General features: G+C 38.7%; 1 protein-coding gene across 1 annotated transcript in view; it reads right to left on the reverse strand.

Moving 5' to 3' along the window:
* Positions 1-24,005, reverse strand: part of LOC127578292 (protein kinase C-binding protein NELL2-like) — a 201,367-nt gene that overhangs the window by 149,258 nt on the left and 28,104 nt on the right. The window contains exons 3-9 of the mRNA XM_052030139.1: positions 23,664-23,814; positions 17,338-17,511; positions 14,680-14,776; positions 9,802-9,874; positions 9,172-9,254; positions 7,545-7,673; positions 3,945-4,047 (exon numbers count right to left, since the gene is read on the reverse strand). Coding sequence (XP_051886099.1) covers positions 3,945-4,047; positions 7,545-7,673; positions 9,172-9,254; positions 9,802-9,874; positions 14,680-14,776; positions 17,338-17,511; positions 23,664-23,814 — 810 coding nt within the window. The remainder of the gene's footprint in view (positions 1-3,944; positions 4,048-7,544; positions 7,674-9,171; positions 9,255-9,801; positions 9,875-14,679; positions 14,777-17,337; positions 17,512-23,663; positions 23,815-24,005) is intronic.

Here is a 24,005-nt window from a genome sequence, read left to right on the forward strand (position 1 = left end):
TGTACATTTGTAACCTGGGAACAACCTGTATTTAAGTACCTTTCAGAAAGATCAGGGCAGCCCAAAACACTTCACAACTAAAACCACTTTTAAGTAAAGTCATTGTAATAATTTGAGAAAAGATGCCAGCCAATTTTGATATTTGACTTCATGACTCTGATTAGATATTTAGTTTTGTGGATGACCAATTGTATGAGTTTTGACATTCAACTGGAACCAGAAAATAGTTTAAACCTTCACTCTTTTATCACTATTATTTGTTTTCTAATTGTTGCCAGCAAATACGTGGGATATCTTTATGGGGATTGCATAGCTGAACATGTAAACTTTCTCGTCTATAAAGATTGCTGAGTGTTACCACTTGAGCCAGTAGTGTTACATTGCCCCAATGCAGCATAATGCATGCTATTCTTAATTCTTCCAGTTGATGGCAATGTAACCCCTTTTTAAAAAATTGGGGGGTAACTTTCACCTTTGTTGCTTGAGCGATGTACTAGTGGAGCAAATCGGCTGGCCTTGTAGAAACTGTGCATTTTGCTTTTCCTTCTGATTACAGTGGGGCAGAAATTAGGAAGGTTTTACACAGATGGACAATCTACTCTGCCAATTTACTATGGAAGCTGTAAAAAGATTATCTGAGGAAACGAGTACTCCCGCTCTTCTTGCTAGCCCCTGTGGTGGGACTGTAACTTGCTGCTGCCCTTTAAAACCAATAGATGATGGGACAACTTCAACTGTTTGGTGGAAATAAGGTGGCATTGGGTCCTTGATTGTGTTGGCATCTTGGCCGCAACTTACTGGCAGGATTCCTTAGATTAGTGAATGGAAAATCAGCGAAAAAGTCATGTGCAAAGTGCGGTCATATGATATACTGTATAGGGAACCTCAGTGCAATTTTGGAGTGGAAATAAGTGGAGACTGTGGTGCGGGTGGTCGATCCATTTCCACCTCTTGCAAAGATAGCACATTAACCAGAAAATGCTCAGTACTGTAATGGAGTGTCAGCCTGAGGCATTGAGCTCATGTGGGGTGCAAAAGCAATTTAGTGCAACAGAACCTAAACCCATTTCATCAATAGATACTGAATTATTATTGAGCATTAAGAGTTCAATATTGGGATCTGTTACAGGAGTCATGATGAACAAAAAAAAAAGCAACCAGAAAAATATGCCAATGAGGGATGAACTTCTGAACAGCAGAAAGGATTTACACTTTTTGCAAACGCCTGCAAATGTTGAAAGAATCTTGTGTCAACTGGGAAATAGAACTGAACCTGGAACTTGAGAGCTCATGTGCCCTAATCTATTTGGTTGAGGATTAATCTGCAGATTCCACTGGTTCAATATTATTCCAATAATAATAAATGACACTGGATGGCAGCTCACTGACTGTTCTGCATGATAAACACCAAAGAGCTATCAAATGTTGCAGCTGGATCAAAATCGACATTAAAGGTTCCCATCAATTATTCTGCCTATAGCACACACATCACATTGTCTGATGACATTCTATACATTTTAATTCTTTTTCACCATCACCTGTTTGATTATGACACACTGTCAGTGAAGATTAAGGAAATCAATTCAGGAGGTTCATTGATATTGTGTGGGGAACACTCTCAGATGAGGGGATTAGATTCCATGAGAAAGTAGACTTAATTCAGTTCTGTAGCAGAGTGCAATGAAATCATAGAATCCTGGAATTATACAGCATGGAAACAGTCCATTCAGCCCTACTCATCCATACCGACTAGTGGACAGCCTTCCATATTAACCCCATTGTCCAGCATTTGGTGCTTAGCCTTCTATGTCTAAACAATTTAACTGTTCACCTAGACACTTCTTAAATGCTGTCTGCAACCCAGCCTCAACCACTCTCTCAGGCAATTCATTCCAGGTACTTACCACTCTCTGGGTGATGAAGATCCCTCTCATGTGCCCTCTGAATCTCTTCCCCCTAATCCTAAACCTGCCCTCTAATTTTATTTATTTGTGATATGAGGAAAAGTTTCCTGCAGTCGACCTTGTCTATACCCCTCATAATTTTATATACCTCAATCATCTCCCCACTTAGCCTTCTCCATTACAAGGACAAAGGACCCAACTTCTCTAATCTCTCCTTATAACTGAATGGCTCCATCCCAGGCAACATCCTGGAGAATCTCCTCTGCACCCTCCTTAATGCTGTCACATCCTTCCTAGTCCTTGGTGACCAGAATTGCATACAATACTACAGCCAAGGTTTTATAAAGTTGGAACATAACCTCCCTACTTATGTATTCAGTGCACCGACAATTGAAGGTCAGTATCCCATATGCCTTCCTAACCACATTGTCTACCTGCAATGCCACCTTCAAGGATCTATGGACTTCTACCTCAAGGCCCATCTGTTCCTGAATACTCCTTAAAATGCAATTGTTCATGGTGTATGCCCTAGTCTCATTAGTACTCTGAAAATGCATTACCATACATTAGTCTGGATTAAATTCTGCCATTTCTCAGTTTATTTCACCAAAACATTGATATCTCTCTGCAGCATTAAACTACCTTCCACACAATCAACCGCTCCGCCAACGCTTTAACATTACTTTCTGTTCTCTATTGCTAAGTCAACTTTGCCAACTTGCTCTAGATCCCGTGAGCTCTTACCTTTTGAACCAGCCTCCCATGGTGGACCTTGTCAAAGGCTTTACTAAAGTCCATGTAAATCACATCTACTGTTTTGCCCTCATTGATAAACTTTGTAAAAGCGATATTTACACATTATACTGCCAGTTCCTAAAATCTTATTTGATTATTATCAAGACTATTTAGTCATGAGCAAATAGGAAACAATTTGAGACAGGATCCTCTGGCAATATCAAATGCACCATATTAGTTAAATCCGAAAGATTCCGAGCACTGTTTTGCATGTAAGGACAAGGGAATTCTCCAGTGTTCTGGTCTCTCTCCATCAACATCACTAAAAGATGATTCTTTCATTCACTTGGATGAGGGCATCACTGACAATGCAAGCATATATTGCCCATCTTTATTTACCCTTGAGAAGTTATTGGTGAGCTGCTTTCCTGAAACATTACAGTCTGTGTTTGGTGCATCGGTGTCACTTTTAGGCCATTTCAAAAACATGCCGTAGATTTAGAGTCAAGCCATATATAAACCAGACCAAACAAAGATAGTGGATTATCATTCCTAAAAGAACACCTTCTGGACAATGTGGGATCTTGCTGTGCGTAAATTGTCTATTGCGTTTTCTAAGGCATTTTCAAAGCTGTAAAACATTTTGGAATCTCCAATATAAAACATTTCTGAGAATCCAACAATAAGGACTCAATCTATTCATTAATATAAAATTAAATGTTTTTTTCTCTTATTATTTGCAGCAGTAGTCGTGCTCCTTGTGTATTAATTCCCCACAGAAAACAGGCTGAGGTTCATAGATGAGTCACAAAGAGCAGGAGGCTGGATGTCAAAGCCAATGATGTGACTCAAGGAATTACAGGAACTCAACCAAGCCCCAAAGACAACATAGAAAGCAAGGAAGAGGGACATGTCTCAAGATTACATATGCAATTTAGCCAGGTCAATCTTAAACAAAATACACATTTGTAATCATTAAAAAAAATAAAATTGATGAACGCACATACTCCACTTCTGAATGCTTATCTGAGAACTCACATACTTGATTTGCACATAACTTATCATGAAGTATGTCAGGATGGCTGCGAATGAAAAACTATGCAATTCTCCAGTGGGTCATAAGGAAAACAAGACTCCAATGTTTCTCTACCACTCATAGCCTCTGTTTATTGTTAAATATTGGATCAAAATTAACCTTTTTGAAATAAAATTGTTTTGATGAAGAAGGTGAGTTTCAACTCTTCAAGAAATAATGAATGAACACCTAAGAGCACCTGACAGTAGATAACAGTATAGGATACTCACGTTGGCATTCCTTACAGCATTTGCCTTCCACATAGACAGGAGCTTTACCTGGAGGACAATTCTCAGGGGGGCAGATCAGCCTCTTACACCGCACTGTTCCATTCTGGGAAAATAATGCAATGTTATTTTAAGACTGTTTTTGTTAGCTGTCAACATTGCTGAATTATTAACCACTAAAATAACTTATGGCTGATTGATATAGACCAAGCTTCCTGTAAATCTCTTGCATGTCAAGCTCCAAAGAAATGATGATATTACAACAAAAAATACAGAATTGTGAAATCTAATTTAGAGAGTTTTGAACAACTTCATCATGAAATTCTTTCTCATTTTAGATGAGCAGGAAATAGTTTTGTTTTATACTTCAAAATAACCGTTTTACAATGCATGTTATTCATGTGGATCTAAGGAGGACATTCAGGCTGTCAAGTCTGTGCCAGCTCACAGAGCAATCTCATTGGCTCATTTATTCTCATTGTCCCAGCAACTTAGTCTCTCTCATTCATGTCCATTAACACCCCACTAATCATCCCACCAACCACCTAATACACCAGGGGTAATTTGCAGCAGCTAGTTACCTAACAACCAGCACATCGTTGGGATGTGGGAAGAAACAGGAGCACATAGGAGAACGCATATTGTCAGGCAGAACAACTCCATTCAGACAGCACCAGGAATCAGGACTGATCCTGGGTGCATGAGCTATGAGACAGTTACACTACCTGTCATACCAGTAGGCTGCCCATGCTTGCTAAGAACATTAGAACATAGGAGCAGGAAAAGGTGGCTTGGACCCTGCACTGCCGCTCACGGCTGATCTGTCCTAGGCCTCATCTGTGCCAGTTCTCCATGGCTCTCAATTCCATAATCTTTCAAAAATTTATTTATTTCCTTTTGAAATAACCCCAATAATCTAGCCTTCACAACCTCCTGGAGCAAAGAATTCCAGAGATTCAGCACCCTTTGAAAGAAGAATGTGCTAAATCTGGTTAGAATGTCGAAACTTCCCACCAGGAATTTGCTAGGAACGTTATGTCCTCTGTTATTGAACCTTTGGAGCAAGTTTAGAGAAGAGTTTTAGGAATGATGTCATTGAGCTGGAAAGGGTGCGGGAAAGACTCACAGGGATGTTACTGGGACTGGAGAGCTTGAGTTACAGAGAGAGGCTGGTAGACGGGGGCTTTTTTCCCTGGAGTGTAGGAGGCTGAGAGGTGACCTTGTAGAGGTATATAACATCATATTGGGCACAGATGAGGTCAATGGTCCCAGTCTTTTTCCCAGGGTAGAGTCTAAAACTAGGGGGCATAGGCTTAAGGTGAGAGGGGAAAGATTTTAAGGGGCAACTTTTTCCACACAGAGGGTGGTGGGTATATGCAACGAGCTGCCAGAGGAAGTAGTAGAGGCGGGTACAATTACAACATTTAAAAGACATTTGGACAGGTACATGGATAGCAAAGGTGGTGAGGGAAATGGGCCAAATACAGGCAAATAGGACTAAGTCAGGTAGACAACTTGGTCAGCGTGGCTGAGTTGGCCCGAAGGCCCTGTTTTCATTCTGTTTTGCTCTAAGACTCTACAAGATTATATTCTTTGGTGCAAAAGGATATAATACGGCAATCCTTGACAATGGTTTTGGCAGAATCTCTGGGGAAATATCGGCAACAATTGCTTCTCTTGTACAAGATTCAAAGAAATGGAACTCTAGGCATGTTAAAAATGACCACTGATTTTGACGTGTGACCTAATATGCTTTAGATCTTCCCATATTTTAGTTCCGGTTTGCCTGGCCAATTGTGCATTGCAATTATTCTCTTGGTATTAACAGATCATTTCCATATTATTCACAGACAGGTGTTTAATTGTTACATCTAAAATTAAATGTATTGATCACAAGGAGATTAGCTTTTTTTCTGGTGTAGTTTCCATCTGATGTGAGATTTCTGGTACTAGTACCCCAGCAATATTAAACATGAGGGAAAAAACAAAGTGCTCTGAGCTGCACCCTCCAAATAAATTACAAGGTCAAACTTCAGTATAAGTCTTTTTCACCACATGGAGCAGTTGGAAAAGCTGGATGGCTAGATTTAAGCTGTATAAGCTCAAATGGCTAGATTTTGTTAGCAGAATGTACATTGCTTGCTGACTTGAGAGTTTTGAACTACTGCTGCATTAACTCCTCAGCAGAAATCTGCTGTTACGGGGTTGAACTCAGAGAATTAAATAGTTTGATTCTTGTTCTTGATGGTACAATCCGAACCAGACTTCAGTAGATTGAAGCCCTTGTTTGAACTCACAGTTGATGGTGGCTCATGTTATGCCATGTTTCTTCACACCAAGGAGTCTAGAACTGGAGGTTTGCAGTCTCAGAAAAAGGGGTAGACTCTTAGAGAAGGAGAACTTTCTTCTCTCAGTGGGTGAGTGATGAATTTTTGAAATTCTGCTCGGAGGGCTGTGGAAGCTCCGTTGTTGAGTTCATTTACAGCAAAGACCAATAAGAGAAAGCAGGGAATGTGCAAAAAAAATGGCATTCAGATAGAAGATCACAGTAACACTAATCTTTTGATGAATATCAGAACAGACGTACTCCTGCTCCTGTTTCTTATGTTCTTACATTGTTTTCTCTTATATCTCTGAAACACGGTTCCCATAAATTGGCCTTGAGAATCAGATTTAAAGTACAGATAGCATACTGACCTGCTATGCATTAATACCCATTTACTCGCCCTCCATTAGCCTCCCATATCCGATCAGTAGCTATGAAATGTACTCATTGACATTTGAAATGAGGTCATGAATGGCAACAAAGTCCACTGTCCAATTGTAATCAAATGTTGTATGATTCTGTCCCACCCTTTTTCAATTTCGTATCTTCTCCTGCAACCTTCAGTCACCCTACTCTAGCTTTTGTGTGTCATGGTTCACTTAACAAGTGACAGAACTTCCATTAACTCATCACCATTCTCTTCATCCAGCTCCTTGATGCTATCCATCTTTCTGACTTGTTCTTTACAAGATCCATAAAGCTTGCATCAAATCTCATTATCCAATTGTAAAGCAAAAATAACTGCTGATGCTGGACTAGAATGAAGAGTTAAACAACGAAATAAAAACAGTAGGTGCTGGAAATATTCAACAGACTGAGTTGCATCAGTGCAGAGAGAAAGAGACCTAACATTCCAAGTTGATAATCTTTCTGATTGACTTGATGTGATAACTCTGTTTCTCTCTCCACAGATGCTGCCTGACTTTGAGTATTTCCTGTATTTTCTGTTCTTATTTCGTCATCCAGTCCTTTATCCCTCCCTCTCCTGGCCCCACCCACCCCACCCTCTCTCATCAGTCCCTCACCCCACCCTCAAGCATCTTGAGCATTTTCAAAATCAAAGGTGCTCTGTAAAAGGTACCTGTTGTGACTTACAGAAAATTATTCCCATTGGGAGAAGAGAATTTCCCCCAAAACACTTAACAATCCCCGTCTGATTCCTAATGCCTACCTCAGTATTTCCACATCTACTCTGTGGAATGATAGAAAATAGAAAATATAGAACAAAGCAAGAATTGGCAATCTGAATTGGTAAGAGAGATGGAATTGAGAGGTACCTTGCAAGTGCAGTTCTTACAGCCATCTGTCCAGTACACTGACTCCCTGTAGACTCTGTCTTTCACCTTGCAACTCTTCTCACAGTAACACTGATCCAAACTGTTCATCTTTTTCTCGGCATAAGATAACTGTGTATGGATTTATATACAGTCATTATGACGCTTTATAACTTTCTTTCGAGTGAGTAATTATGTGTTATGAGGGAAGCTAATTCCCATGTTGCATAACATTTAAAATATCTTCTGTAAAGATGTCTTTCTTTTATAAATGCCTGTTAGTGCAATCATTTCCAGTTAATAATCCTTCTATTGACCTCATCTGCCACAATATATTGTATGGATCATATTTAAAATATTGAAAGAAGGCATCATGAATACTGCTGTAGAGCAGATTGAAGATGCCCTCAGATAGGATTTCCACACACCTGGCTCAGTGAAGAGCTTTCAGAGCTGCTGATCACAGGATCATGTCAGATCAAAACGGATCAGATCAGTTTACTGTCATATATACCAGGGTGCAATCAAATTCCTTGCTTGCATTAAGCTCACAGAGTACACAGTAATAATAAATACAACAATAAATAGAGCGATGTGTAAAACAACAGAATGGTGCAAAGATAGTGGTGCAATCTGAAGGAGTGCAAAAAGAAACACTAAAGTAACAATAACAAGAGAAGTAAAATTAAGAGTCTGGGAATGTGGCAGCTTCACTGGAAAGGGGGATGTGAAAGAAGTGATGGGTTCAGAAGTCTGATAGCAGTAGGGATAAAGCTATTCTTGAGTCTGGTTGTCCAGGCTTTCAAGCTCCTGTACCTTCTCCCAGAAGGCAGAAGAGAGAAAAGGGAATGGCCAGGATGGCAGGTATCCTTGACATCCTTGGCAGGCATCATTCCCAAACTAGGCTTCAAAATTGTTGCAACTCAGTTTCATTTAATCTTACAACTCTCATTTATAATTAAAACAATAAGTCTATTTTATTGAATCCTGAGCAATCTAACTTATGTCAGGCATAAATGCTTATTAAATGAAAATAAATTATTTCTCATTCCTGCCAAGAGATAAGGTTTGGCCTGGACAACATGGACTTAGGAAAGGTTAGCCGGACTTCATAGAATCATTATAATTTGCTATGAATGATTTCAAATGTAACTGCAGATAAACAATTTAACCAGGAAGATAATTGAATCATTTACCACAAGGAGTTGAAACCCAAAGGAAGGTGTTTATCATGTCATCACATAAGAACCAAAACGTGTTTGTTGTTTTATTAATTCATAATGTTTTTGAATAAAGCATGGAATGTGCTCTTGTATTTCATTCTGCAAACACTACTGCAGTTCTAAGCAGAATTCATGTCATTACACTAACATTCAAATTAATTGAGAGTGAACTGCGATTTCCCCCAACATCCTGGCTAATATTCCTCCTCAACCAAAACATTAAAAAATCCTCACAATTCATCTCATTTAATGTGGGAACCTTTTGCAAACCTTCCACCAGGCGTTCATTTAACAGAAAGCATAAAACTCTTTAGGATGTCTAAAAAATTGCCTGAGGATGTATTGTCAATTATATTTATACCAACAATTGCGGAAATTAATCATTTTCACCATTATTAAATACTTGCCTTTGCTGAGGTTTTGGCTAAAATATCTTGGAGCTCCATAATCTTCTGCACAAGTCCATGGAAGTCATTGCATGTTGGACAAGCTGAAATAAGACAACTGAAGTGCTTAAAATGTGAAAGTGGAATTCAAGAATTAGAGAAGAAAAAATATGAATGAAAACCAATACCTCAGGAAAACAGGAATGTAAAAATCAGAAATAAAAGGCAGAAATTAAGGACATACATTATAGTTTCAACACTGTTGAAGGAGAAAGGTCAACTTTTCAGCTGACCAGCAAGTGATTATCAAATCTACTATTCAAACCATGTTGCAGTCTTTCAGAAATTGTGCATTCACACTATTTTCCAATTCATAACATATCTGCTTTTAAGACAGTTTAAATTACTGAAATCTTCCAGCCACAAATAAACAAGATTATGAAATACAGTATTTATTCCAAAACATAAGAGTGCATTTTACTGCCAAGGGCTTTCATAACCTTTCACTCCTGGCTTTAAAAACTATGCGACTGATGGATAAGCCATGATTGCCAAGTTAATAGCACTACTAGTTTTGGTTCTGATTACCTCTTCTATACATCTATACATTTTCACATTTATATATACAGTTAATAGATTCATTAAACATACTTCGATTGAGGTCTGGGCACTGAGTGATATATCCTTGTGGCATCACCAGAATCTGCACATCCTGCATCACACCCTGTAGAGAAAGCAAGCCTCATAATTGGTTGTAAGCACAGCAGACCCTTAACATAATCCTCTGTATCATATACATAAGGAATGTTTGCTTTTATTGCAAGAGGGATGGGGTTCAAAGTCTTGCTACAAGGTGGAAGGCTTTAGTGAGGTCACACCTAAAGGACTACACATGGGTTTGGTCTCTTTATGAGATAGAAAAAGTTGAAAGGGTCTTTACTCTCCGGAATTTAGATGAATAGAAAGTAACCTTATTGAAAATATAAGATCCTGAGGGGTCTTGACAGAGGATAGCAGATCATTGTTTAACATCACAGTTCTACTTCTAGAAACTGTGACCTGAAGTGAAACAATACGAAATGGATCCTTTTTCTGGGCCAATGGCAGGGTCAGGAGAAGGTAAGTGACTGGGTGGGGCAGTGGGGAACAATGATCTGAGAGTCTGAGGACATTGGAACCTACCTTTGTGAGTATCCCGTCTGGTGCTACACTCCGAGCTCAGAACAACGACTGAGCAGCTGAGCACTGTTGCCCAGTAAAACCAAGTGATGTACGTGATGACACAAGGATGGGTTTAGGCAATGATAAATGAACCCTGAGTCACTAGTAGTTTGCAACACAACAATAAAGTGATGACGAATGAAACAATGTTAAGTGAGGACTACCTGTAAGTGCTGTTTTCCAGGTGAAGCAGTCTAGAACTAAGGATTAAGGGATACCCACGTAACACTGAGATGAAACGTGAATCCCTGGAGTTGCCTACCTCAGACAGCTGTAAATGCTGAGTCATTACATACATTCAAAGCTGACATAGGGGAATCAAGGGTTATAGGGATTAAGCGGAAAAGTGGAGTTTAGGCCTGTGATCAGATTAGCCACGATCTTACTGAGTGGTGGAGAAGGTTTTTGGGACTATGTGGCCCACTCCTGAAATTTCTTATTTTGAGTTACAGAGCTGCTCTTGGATTGCTCCTGCTTCTCTCCTCTTGTACCAATCATCCAACATTTAACCTCAGAAGAGCAATGCATAATTATTATTTTAATCACTTTCAAGAAGGTCAAATCATCATAAACTTAAGTAACTGAAACGTAAGTAATCAATAGGTCTTTACAGTGTGGGGTAGAAACTATGGGTAAAGTTCAACATGAAGCCATCTACTTTTCCAATGTAACATCACTGTTAGACCTCTGAAGTTTGCCTCATGATCTGCCACACCCAAACAGTGCCAGAAATGCGCTGAGCACCACATTTGTTCGGTCAACTTAACCTGCATCCCAAAGCAGGTGTCAGAAACCTTTCATGGGAAAGCTGGATTCCTGCACCATTTAACAGAATCTGAATGAGAAAATCAGATACAAATGTGTGCAGTTTTAACTGCACATTTTCTATCTATCAAGTGTTGAATGATTGATTAGGGATTTGTAAAGGATAACTGGAAACTGTTCGGAAAAGTGGTCATTTATTTTTCTGAATCCAGGTAAAACTGAATTCTTTGACCTGAGGTATCAACCCAACACACAGTCATGGCTTCCCAATCCTACCCACCCTCAGTCAGATCACATTCCACGTTTCCAATCTGACTTGCTCAGCATAAGGCCATGCAGTTTCTGACTAACCCTAATTAGAGATGGATGGTGATACATTTGGCACCATTTAAATGAAGCCTGGAGCTTAATTTGGCTCTGGCCACAGACCAATAAGAACTAGCACCGCAAACAGTCATAGAGTCATAGAGTACTACAGCACAGAAACAGACCCTTTGGTCCATCTTAGTCCATGTCAACCTGATCTTCTGCCTAGTCCCATCTACCTGCACCCGGACCATAGCCCTCCAAACCCTTCCCATCCATGTACTTATCCAAACTCCTCTTAAATGTTACAATTGAACCTGCTTCTACCACTTCCAATGGCTTATTCCACACTTGCACCACCCTCTGAGTGAAGAAGTTCCCCCTCAGGTTCCCCTTATATGTTTCACTTTTCACCCTAAACCTATGTCCTCTAGTTCTAGTCTCACGCAACCTTAGGGGAAAAAGCCTGTAAGCATTCACCCTATCTAGACCCCTCATAATTTTGTATACCCCTATAAGATCTCTCCTTATTCTCCTGTGCTCCAGGGAATAAAGTCCTAACCTATTCAACCTTCCCCTTTAACTCAGTCCTCAAGCCCTGGTACCATCCTTGTAAATTTTCTCTGCATTCTTTCAAGCTTATTGATATCTTCCTGTAGGTAGGTGACCAGAACTGCACACAATACTCCAAATTTGGCCTCACCAACGCCTTGTACAACTTCACCATAACATCCCAACTCCCGTACTCAATGCCCTGATTTATGAAGGCCAAAGTGCCAAAAGCTCTCTTTACGACCCTATCTACCTGTGACACCCTTCCAAGGAGCTATGGATCTGTATTCCCAGGTCCCTTTGTTCTAGCACACACCTCAGAGCCCTACCAGTTACTGTATAAGTCTTACCCTGGTTTGTCCTCCTAAAGTGCATCACCTCACACTTGTCTGCATTAAATTCCATCTGCCATTTTTTAGCCCAATTTCCTAGTTGGTCAAGATCATGCTGCAAACTTTGATAGCCTTCCCCGCTGTCCACTACACCCCCAATCTTAGTGTCATCTGCAAATTTGCTGATCCAGTTTACCAAATTATCATCTAAATAATTAATATAGATGATAAACAACAACGGACCCAGCACCAATCCCTGCGGCACACCACCAGTCACAGGCCTCCAATCAGAGAGACAACCATCTACTACCACTCTCTGGCTTCTCCCGCTAAGCCAATGTTGAATCCAATTGGCTACCTCATCCTGAATGCCAAGCAACTTAAACTTCTGGAGCAGCCTCCCATGTGGAACTTTGTCAAAAGCCTTGCTAAAGACCATGTAGACAACGTCCACTACCTTTCCCTCATCGACCTTCTTGGTAACCTCCACAAAGAACTTTATAAGATTGGTTAGACATGACCTACCATGCACAAAGCCATGTTGATTATTCCTAATCAGGCCCTGTATATCCAAATACCTATATATCCTGCCCTTTAGGATACCTTCCAATAATTTACCCACGGCCAATGTCAGACTCACCAGCCTATAATTTCCCAGCTTATTCTTAGAGCCTTCCTTGAACAATGGAACAACATTAGCTATCCTCCAGTCCTCTGGCACCTCACCCATGGCTAAGGACATTTTAAATATCTCTGCCCCTGTAATTTCTGCACTAGCCTCCCTCAAGGTCCTAGGGAACACCTTGTCTGGCACTGGGGATCTATCCACCTTCATTCACCTCAAGACAGCCATCACCTCCTCTTCTGTAATCCTAGTATAGTCCATGACCTCACTACTCTTTTGCCTCAGTTCTATAGTCTCTGTGTGTTGTCTCCAGAGTGAATGAGGATGCAAAAAATTCATTTAAGATCTCCCCCATCTCTTTCGGCTCCACACAAAGATGACAATGCTGATCTTCAAGAGGACCAATTTTGTCTCTTTCTACCCTTTTGCTCTTAATATAGCTATAGAAACCCTTGGGATTCTCTCTCACCCTGTCTGCCAGGGTAACTTCATGTCCTCTTTTAGCCCTCCTGATTTCTCTCTTATGTGTTCTCTTGCATTTCTTATACTCCTCAAGCACCTCATTTGATCCTAACTGCCTATACCTGATATGTGCCTCCTTCTTTTTCTTTACTAGGGCTTGAATATCCCTCGATAAGCAATTCTGTTGACTCTTCATTCATCTTAGGATCAAGTCAACTTGCTTCCCCTGTGATATAGCTCTGCAGTGGGGCAATGAAAGATATGGAAAGCATCATTAACTAAGTAGGAGTTTTCCAAGGCTGCTCACATGCATGCACAAAACTCCACTCCACACAGAGTCTCACACTGAAGGGTTCTACAGTAAGAAGGGATTGGCTCTGGAGATGTGCTCTCAGTTTTAAGGTGCTTGATTTCTACCAGATAAACCTTGGATGTACAGTATTTGCATTTTTATTCTAATAGACTACTCCGTGAAACTCTCCAAAAAACTAACGTGAATGGCTCCAAAACATTACCGATGCCCTCAACTTTGGGATTTTTGAGGAATCTTGCACCCTTTCGGGAAAGCCTGTTCACTTCTTCCTATGTTCAACATGCAGTTTTAAAAAAGAATTTCGTCACTGGTATCTTTCACCTTAAGTTGCATAAATAAACAAAAATAAGTATAAATATAGTCCAACTCTTACTTCAAACTCTCTAATTTTATTATGTTGATTAAAATGCTGCTGAATTAATAAATAGGATGAAAAAAATCCACTTTATTCAGACACCCAGAACAATGGTGTAAAACACAGCCCACTAAATTCCTATTTGCTCATTAATGGCAAAGCAAAACAAAAGTCATCTCCACTCATGCTAAAGAATGCTATTGAATGATTTGGTTGTCAGTGTTTGGAAGATGATCTATTCATACAAATATCCATGCAAGCCCATAGCTCTGTCCTGAATTGTACAACTGCAGTGTAAGTGAAGAATTGTCAAGCAATTAAATATAGTTCTGCATGCATGGGACATACAGTAGCTACTGTGTAAAAAGCAGCAGTGTAAATGCAGCTTACTTTTCTGGCTTGTATGTCTGAAAAACCTTGCAAATTATTGATGTTGGTTCATTTGAAAGCAGATTACAAAATATTTCAACAGTTTTCAACAATCAATATCTTATATAAAAATATAATTCAAAACAAGGACTTACATTTCCAAACAACAGAACCATAAATTAAAAATACTGCTGCAATAAATGAACTCCACACTATGATATTCACTTACCTTGAAAAGGCCATGTACATTATTTCTTTGTCCTAACCAAAGTGTTGAGCCAGTTGGAATGTCCATACACGGCCTTTCGATAAGTCGTTCATAAATCCTGTAGATAGAAAACAAAGTGATAATTCCGTAATAGAAGCTATTCATTCCATGGTTCTTGAATCCTACAGAAAATGAGGGACAAGAGAGTGTAGATTATAGTTCATTAAGGATGTATCTTTGTCTTGATGCTTTTGATACTAAGAATCTTCCAGGATTGCTAAAATAGTTTCTTGAGCAGTACACTGATTTAGCATGTTATCACTTATTCTGGAAATTCACTTAAAGAGAGTTATTTCACATTATTGTATGTCTTACAGCAGTCATCAGGAGTAAAAGACTGTTCATCTTGGACATCTTGCTTGAGTCACCCATAACAGGAATAATGGGAGGAGGGTTTGAGGCAAAACAAAGCAGTACCAGTTTCTCTAGAGAGAGAGAGAGAGAGAGATGGGAGGAAATGGTGGACTTCTTACCCAATGCCACAGGAAATCCCTCCTACTATAGATGATCTCAATAAGGAACACTAGTGCTGCCTCTGAGAAACTGTGCACCCTCACTTCTGGCCTGAAAGCCACCGTGAAATATGCTGCAGTGTAACAGCCAACACACTCCAAACCCTTGAACAATAGTGGCTGAGCTCACCTATGCTGCTCCACAAACGTCACTCCCACTCTGCACTTGAGTGCTAAAACCCATTTTATTGTATCCATGCAAGTTCAAATTAGGTCCAAAATTGTGACTTCAAACCACAATTTCAGATAACTAGCTCTGATTAGGACAGCACCCATTTATACTCATACCAAAATAATCTCTAAAAGTACTAAAAAAACGATTACATGGTACTATGTAACTCATTGTCATAAAGCACGTAGTGCTGGATGGGAACCATTTAACTGATTAAGTGATCATGTGATTATTCCTGTGACAGTACTGGTTTGTCACATGGACCTGCCTACTGAAATCTCATTTTGCTACCATTTCAATAAAATCTTTTATAATTTTCTATTCCAGGCGCATCCAATTTCCTTTTGAATGACTTATGCTCTCTGATTCCATACCCTCTTTAAGTAAAACATTCCAATAGTAGTAATTACTGAAACAATGCACCTGTCCAGCAGGATCAGTCAAACTTCTGTCATAGAAACCAATGGAATAACAATTATTTGGATTGCTTGATACGTGGACCATCAGGACTCCAGATTACTGACCATGCACTGAATGTGAAAAGGAGTCCTTCCTTAATCTAATACTACTTGAGAAAAGTTTCTTCCAACCTCCTCCCTGAGCTTCCAATGATTCAATGACTAACCATTGGGGATAAATTTCCTTGAGGCTTGCATTCAGCCAATGCTTTTTTTCAGTAGGTTTGGTGGAACCTCATCCATCCAGCCAGCAAAGAAGATTTACCCATTCCAATTCTTCATTTGATTGGAACTACTTTGCACTTTTCACATTTCATGAAAGCTTCTTGGTTTCATGTAACATTATTCTAGTTTTCAATCTCTTCAGAAACTGATAGCAAAATACTAATAAGCCAAATAGTAGGAAAGTGGTCTCAAATTGCCAGCAACAAACATGTGCTTCAACATTCAGTTCCATTTAAATCAATGAATCCAAAGGTTTGGAGATGAGCATAATTGGCAGCCTGTATTCTTATAGTTGCTTGTGCCAAGGACCAAAGATAAAATACCTCACTTTATTCCAAGAATATCTTTTAAGTTTTTTAATGTCTCATCATTTCTGAGCTGGTTAATCAGACAAAACATTGGATATGTTAAGAGCTAGATTTGTGTTTTGAAATGGATGGCACAATTTAAAAGATCAATAAGAAAAGCATTTCATAATAATTGAGAAATCTCAGCCGTGGGCTACTATTTAATTTTTCATGCAGGTTTTAAATGCTTTTAATAATTTAAATTTGGCTGTTATCATAAGAGCCACATAATTCACTAAGCTTACTTCAAAAATGCTTTCTAAATCCCAATCTAATAAAGAAATAGAGCAGCAAAACATGGGAACATGGTGACTTCTGTGTTACATATAATCCTGGTTTAGACATTTGCTGGGATTCGTCACTCAGAATCCAAAGACATCAGGACTAGGGCTGCAGAGGCTGAGGAGAAGACTTACAACCAAATTTTCAAGCAACTAAACATGGCCAAGAAATTAGCTTCTGCTCACATTTTGAAATAAGGAAAAGCATAATTACAGAATGTACAATTTCCTCCAAGAATGATGTTCTAAGTGCCATATTCTTTGCATACTGATTTTGTAAATAGTTTGGTACTTATTTTGCAGATGCACCGACTGATGTGAGTTCTGCATTCATTTTGACTATTCTTTGTTGAACAGTTTGAACTTTTCTTTCAATTTCAGTTCAATGAGGAATTGTCCATTTCAAAGGAAAATGCATAATCTGCAATAATAACATACATGTTTAATCAAAAATGGAATTCTGTGTCAGAAAATTGAACAAAGTACTAATTTGCCTCCAATGGAAATGGCTACTCTTGGGATTTAGTAACAACTCTCAGTGCGAACACAGACTGAGCATTGCAGTTACATTTTACTTTGCTTATTTGTCCCTGTAAAACAGCTTTGATTAAGGAGATCACTTACTTGTTACAGTCCACATATAAAATCAAGTGGGATGCACTAACAACCAAGGCAACTCGGTGCCACTGGCCATCAGCCAAAGCGTACGGGAACACCTCTGTGTGAGACTGATGGCTCCCAGATCGATAATGAAAACGCACTTCATTCCGATGTCCGCTGCTCTCCACCTCCAGGTATCTAGCAAAAAAAGAATTCTTATTATAAGGAAGAACAAATATAAGAAATAGAAGCAAGTTGAGTCCACATTGCTCCTCAGGCCTGCTCTGGTGATCAAACCCGCTTTGTTACTCAATATCTATGTCGTCTGATTCAGTCTCCAAAGACTATCATTATCAGCATCCACAACCCTGAGGTAGAGAATTCCAAAGATTTACAGCCTTCTTTATACAGAAATTCCTCCACATTTTAATCTGTAAAGGACTTATCTCCAGTCCTGAGACAATGCCTCCTAGTTCTGGGTACCACAGCATCAGGAAACAGCCTGTCAGCATCTATCCTCTCAATCTATATCAGATTCTTCAAATCTCTAAAAATCTGTCAAACTATGGAATTAATTTACAATGTTGAAATTAGAACTAAGTATACACTTTTTATATAACACATAAATAACTAAAATTCCTCAACCGCCTTCGCATTTATCAATACTCCAATAGCTCATGCTTTTGTAAAAAAATTTTAGTTTACATTACCAATTCAATAATCCTCCTTTCTTCCTCACTTTTTAACATTGGCTCAATCAAGATGGGACTGGAACTTGGCAACATTGAAAGCTGCTCTCTGCAGATCCACTCATTACTTCTATTATAATCGTTCTACTCCAATCAAAGACCCCACTCACCAGGGTCATTCTCTCTTCTCCCCTCTCCCATCAGGCAGAAGATACAGGAGCCTGAGGGCACATACCACTAGGCTCAAGGACAGCTTCTATCCCACGGTGATGAGACTATTGAACGTTTCCCTTATACAATGAGATGTACTCTTGACTTCACAATCTACCTTGTTAAGACCTTGCACCTTATTGTCTACCTGAAATGCACTTCCCTGTAGCTCTGACACTTTACTCTGTATTCTGTTATTGTTTTTTGTTGCGGACTCAGTGAATGTCCCTTTAAGATAGAGTGTGTGTGGCGTGCTTACGTCAATAGAAGATAAAGGACGTAATGACGTTGTTGAAGAAGTCAGAAGAGAAGAGGAGAGAGAAAGGGAGAGAGACACCAGCCTGCTAGTTTTCTCTATCGATGGATGAGAAACAATAACCGTGTCTACCACTGAAATCCATGTATGGAAGTTGGAAGTAATCCGGTGGAGTTCACTTTGTTGCTGACCTGTAGAAGGAAACAGATATTTGTGTGTGGACGACCACGATTCAGATGCTTTTCGGGGTGAGGAAGTCACTACCGAGTAAACACTGAAGTGTCGCTTGGGTTCCATCGTGGAACATTTGGATTTCATAATTACTCTCCCTATGTTCTCTACATCTACGTCTTATCTTCAGACAACGGTGGTTGTTGAAGAAGCCCTTGCTCATGTTTCACCTTATGGCTTGCGGAACTGAACTTTAAGAACCATTCCTGAACGTGGAGTTTGGGACTTTGTCACACACACACGAAGAGTTTAGTTTTGGGGTTAACGTTCAAGGTTTGACATTTTTGAATTCTAACATACTAACATTTTTACTTTTATTTTTCGTATTATCATAAGTAGTGATTAATAAAATAGTTTTTAACACTGAATCATGCTCGGTGTGTTTCTTTTGTTGCTGGTTCGTGACATTTTACTCTGTACTACCTCAATGCACTGTGTAATGAATTGATCTGTGCAAACAGTATGCAAGATAAGTTTTTCACTGAACCTCGGTACAAGTGACAATAATAAACCAATACCAATATGAATACCAAAATTCTATGTCTCTAAGAATTACTAATAATGGTACACTTTATTCTGCATTCTGTTATTGTTTTACCTTGTACTACCTCGATGCACCATGTAATGAATTGATCTGTATGAATGGTATGCAAGACAAGTTTTTTTTACTGTACCTCGGTACATGTGACAATAATAAACCAATTCCAATTCCATTTACCAGGCCTTTATCCTGGTTTCTCAGCAATAACAATGAAATGAAGAATTAACAATCTTTGTTGGATCCTTTTCTTTAAATGGAAGGTGAAGGGGTAGGAGCGAGTGGATTGTGAAGAGAATTTCAGAGCATTGCCCTAAACATTGAAGGTCACACTAGCTGAGATGGAGGGAAACAAGAACAAGGAGACAAATCTAGAGGATTAGAGAGTTCAGTGGGAAGGAGGTGGTTACAGAATTAGGCATGGCTTTAAGGAATTCAAAGCTTGGATCACAATTTCAAATCTGAAGTGTTCGGAAACTGAGCAGATGAAATTGATCTTGGTCATCAGTATGAAATATTGGCCACCAGTTGTACTCACAACCAGACAACCAGTTTTATTGAGGTGATTGGAGTGCAGAATTTAATGAGGTATAGAATACTGCCTGCAGACTTCCAGATGAACTAAGATATATAGAAGCTGAAGGATAAGAGGCTGGCGAGGGTATTAATAGAGTGCTGGTGAAAGTTTCAGCAGCAATTAGTTTGAGGTAAAACTTGATCTGATGATACAAACCAATCTCTGACAATATCACTATGATGACAGAGAAACATCACACAACTAGTCTTATATTGGTTTTAGTTTGAAATGTTACCAGCTTAAAATGTCACCTGGTGAATCACTGGAGATTTTTCCCAGTAATTTAAAGGACATCATAAGAACAATACATTGTGTCAGGAAGGACATGGCAATCTGGCCTCAGGCTGCTCCATGCCATGATCCTAATGTGCATAGTGTGATTATGTTCTCATTCTCAATACAAACCACACTAATCCTTACGAATGATTTAATGGATCCAGTGAACAGATTAAGACTGTAGGGTTAATCTGTTTAAAACCACAGTTCCCCCACAGACATACTTAAAATTTTCAAAGTGTCATATTAATTTCTGACTCCTACTAAAAATGATAGTTGAAGAATACAGTCATAAAAATTTCCTTAACAATTTCAATTATTCACAATAACCAACCTCAGTGTACAGGGAGAATGTGAGAAATAAAGCTTTTATGCAGAGAGAGGTTATGGCAGAAATTAATGTTAACATTTAAACTGCACAGAAATAGGAGGGGTGAATAAAACAAAGGGAATGAGTGAGACAAGGTGGAGACCAAGAGATAAGTAAGCATGATAGAAAGAGAAACAATCAGGGCTTTCAAGTTAAGGGAAAATAATCTGAGGAGCCAGTTGGGGGTTAGGATTGATTGGATTGATCTACAGAGTTGATGGATCAAATGATCACTTTCTATACCATGACAATTCTAAGGTAAAACTCTTGGAATGATACGATTATGAAATCCTCAGTGTGAAACACCAAGAAGACAGAGTAGCCTAAGAAGACTGTGGACCAAATTATCTACAAGAAAAGCCTTTCATCCACAGACAATTTGTTTTAAATAAAATTGGGGTCCTGTGGTCAATGTTTTTCAACAATATCAGATAAACTAGCCACTCCAACATGTCAGAACTAGCCAGTTCTGATGTAAAGTCATTAACATGTAACATGAACTCAGCTCTCCTTGCTCCATAGGTACTGCCTGAGTACTCCCAGCACTCTCTTTTATTCCAGATTTCCAGCAACTGCTGTGCTCCAGCATTATATTTTTTCTCTCTCTTCTCTGTTCTCATTATCTCCCTCTATTTACATCTCCTGCAGATGCAATTAACCAGCCTTCTGGCGGCACCACATCATCTGTGTCATTCATTCTCTCGTGGGCTTCACTCTATCACAGACAATCTCTTAGTTCTCTTCATCCTCCCCTTCTATGGAACTCAAAATGTTTTCTAACTTTTTCTAGTTCTAATGACAGGTCATCAAACTGATAGGTTAACTCTGTTTCTCTCTCCACAGATACTGAATAATCTCCTGAGTATCTCCAGTGTTTACTGACTTCATTTCCGATTGCCTGCAGATGTTTATATTTCAACCCCAGAGTGATTAAGAGGCAGTCACAACACCAGATAAGTTACACTCTATCTAATGATTTATTATGGAAATCATTCTGAGACTATTGCAGTGCATTTTATACCCAAGTTGTGTTTCATTTCAAATTGGACATAATTCCCCTGTTAGTGAAAAATGGGAGGATGCCTGTATCTTTTCCATTACTGGTGGCCCACTAATGAAATGTAGAAATGCATGAGCTTACGTTTGTGTTTTCTGTGGAAATTTTAAGTTGCTAACTATAGAGAATAAGATGCCTGTGCCCCATTTCCTGTGGATAGGAATTTCTACCTCCCAGCAACTACCTCTGGATGTCCATGATTCTCTGTAAAATCAATTCAGTTTATCCATTATCCACTTTGTAATCACTCTTGGGCTTCCATTATACTCTAAGCAATCACTCTTGGATTTCCATTATTTTATATGAAATAATCTCTGCAAGGTATCCATTTTTCTGTTTGTAATCAATTCCAGTCATTCATTATTGTAATGTAAGTGAGCCAGGACATCCATTATTTCCAATGAAATCGATTCCAGGTAGCTATTATTTTATATGTAATGACTTTTCAATATCCATTATTTTCCATACAATCACTCATAGGTTGCCAATATTGCGCACTCAGTCAATTCCAGGATTTGACTGCTCCCTACGTAAACAGTCCCAGGTTTGCTTTATTATTTAAGCACATTCCTTTTTAAAGATTGTACTATTTTATATCAAAAACTATTTAATGAGGAATTTCTTTAATTGCATGCCCTCCACTTTGTGTCTTGATTCCTGCCAAATACAAAAAATAAAATATGTAGAAATGGATTTCCTTTATAAATGTTCATAAACTTTAAAGCGATATTAGAAAAATGTAATATTTTAAAGCTAAACTTTAACCAAAATGGCATGAACCCCAAAGCATTTGAATAATGGAATTATACCTTTGGACCATTAGTAGATATATGAAGTAAAGCTTCATGGCTGTGGAAATTGAACTGATAGTGAAGAAAGGTTTTGAGATTAAATCAAATCCTATAAAATAGAGATATCTGAAATAAATTCACAGTACAGTAATAAATTGTTCAAGGGTATTTGCATAATAATGGACCAGAAAGCAAACATCAGCATGTGTCATAGTGGTCACAAAGCAGGTGCCTTATTTGGTTGGAAAAGTATAATTCACTTGTTATGAAAAGGAGAGTTGGATATGTTGGGTAGAGTGTGTGTCTCATTATTTGAATAGATAATCTAAGGAATGTTACAAGTTCATATAATCTAAATGAATAAATCATTGAACAATTAATTTATGCTTATAATTTATTGTTGGTTTCTATAGTGTTCACTGTTCAGTGTTGTTTTAGTCTTTGGATAATCTGTACCAGATCACATAAATGAACAGATCTTAACTGGTTGTGAGATTTGGTTTCATTCATAACTGAAAATGGACATATTCTTTGTTAATGCCTCATTTGAAACTACGGCATTTTTTATATTTAGAATAACTAACTAACAGCTGATTATATTGATACCTGAAATTATCAACTGGAAGAAATATCTGATCGAGTAATAAATTTTATTGAGAAATTACTAAGAATTCTGATTATTCTTTTACATTGTACATGGAGTCCTAAATATGCAGCATTAGTTTATTCTGCCCCCATTAATATGATATGCATTAATAATGACACAGTTAAGTTTGGGGGGGGGTGTAATAGATGAAGGATATCAGATTATTTGTATGAGAAAAAAAGATATCTTAACTCTTCTCATTAGATGAAAATAAAAGTGAGATTTTCATCTTTTTGATTAATATCCAGTAATCCATCAATAGTACAAACATGGATGTCAGGTGATTGAAAAGCCTGCCAGTGTCCTGCCTGACACATGAAGGACAGCCAATTGGGTCCGACACTGGAGGGCTGACAACCTTCTGAATCATGTACTTCTGAGACACACCAGCTTCAGTAGGGAAAGGGAGTGAAGAACACAGAATGGGGCTTCAGGGCTTGAGGCTCTGAATATTTTTATTCTGAATCCCAATCCCATACACTGAAGTAATCTCATTCCCCTTAAAACTCTAAAGTCAACAATCACTACATTGCTATCTCTGCTTCAAAGTCCCTTTTTCTTCTTAAGGAAATATATTACTATTTTTGGAATTATACCATCCTCTTTGAAAAATAAATGATAGCTTTGGATGAATTTTGACCACAGTCTTATTGAACCTATGATAAGCAGGCAGAATAAAATATCTTCTGATGAAATATGTGTCACTGACCTCTTATCTGAATGATGAATTGACAGAAAGACTCCTGAATTGTAGTGGACCTGCTTCAGGGTAATCAGAACAGTGAACTCCCGTGTGTGTCTCAGCTTCTGAGAAATCTGCTCGACTGCAATTGGGGATGCTTTCAGAATTCTTGCAGTATCTATAATATAGGAGAAACAAATGAAACAACAATAACTCACAATTATTTTCCAACAAACAGGCCAGAAATCCCTCAGGAAAACCTACTAACTGGCCATAGCTTATTTTGCACGACTGCCTCAAACTACTTAACTGCTTCAGCCACCACATATTGGTCTTTTATTGCATTTTAGTACATTATTTCATCTGGGC

The sequence above is a fragment of the Pristis pectinata genome, chromosome 15 (genome assembly GCF_009764475.1).
Source record: "Pristis pectinata isolate sPriPec2 chromosome 15, sPriPec2.1.pri, whole genome shotgun sequence".
NCBI lineage: Eukaryota > Metazoa > Chordata > Chondrichthyes > Rhinopristiformes > Pristidae > Pristis > Pristis pectinata.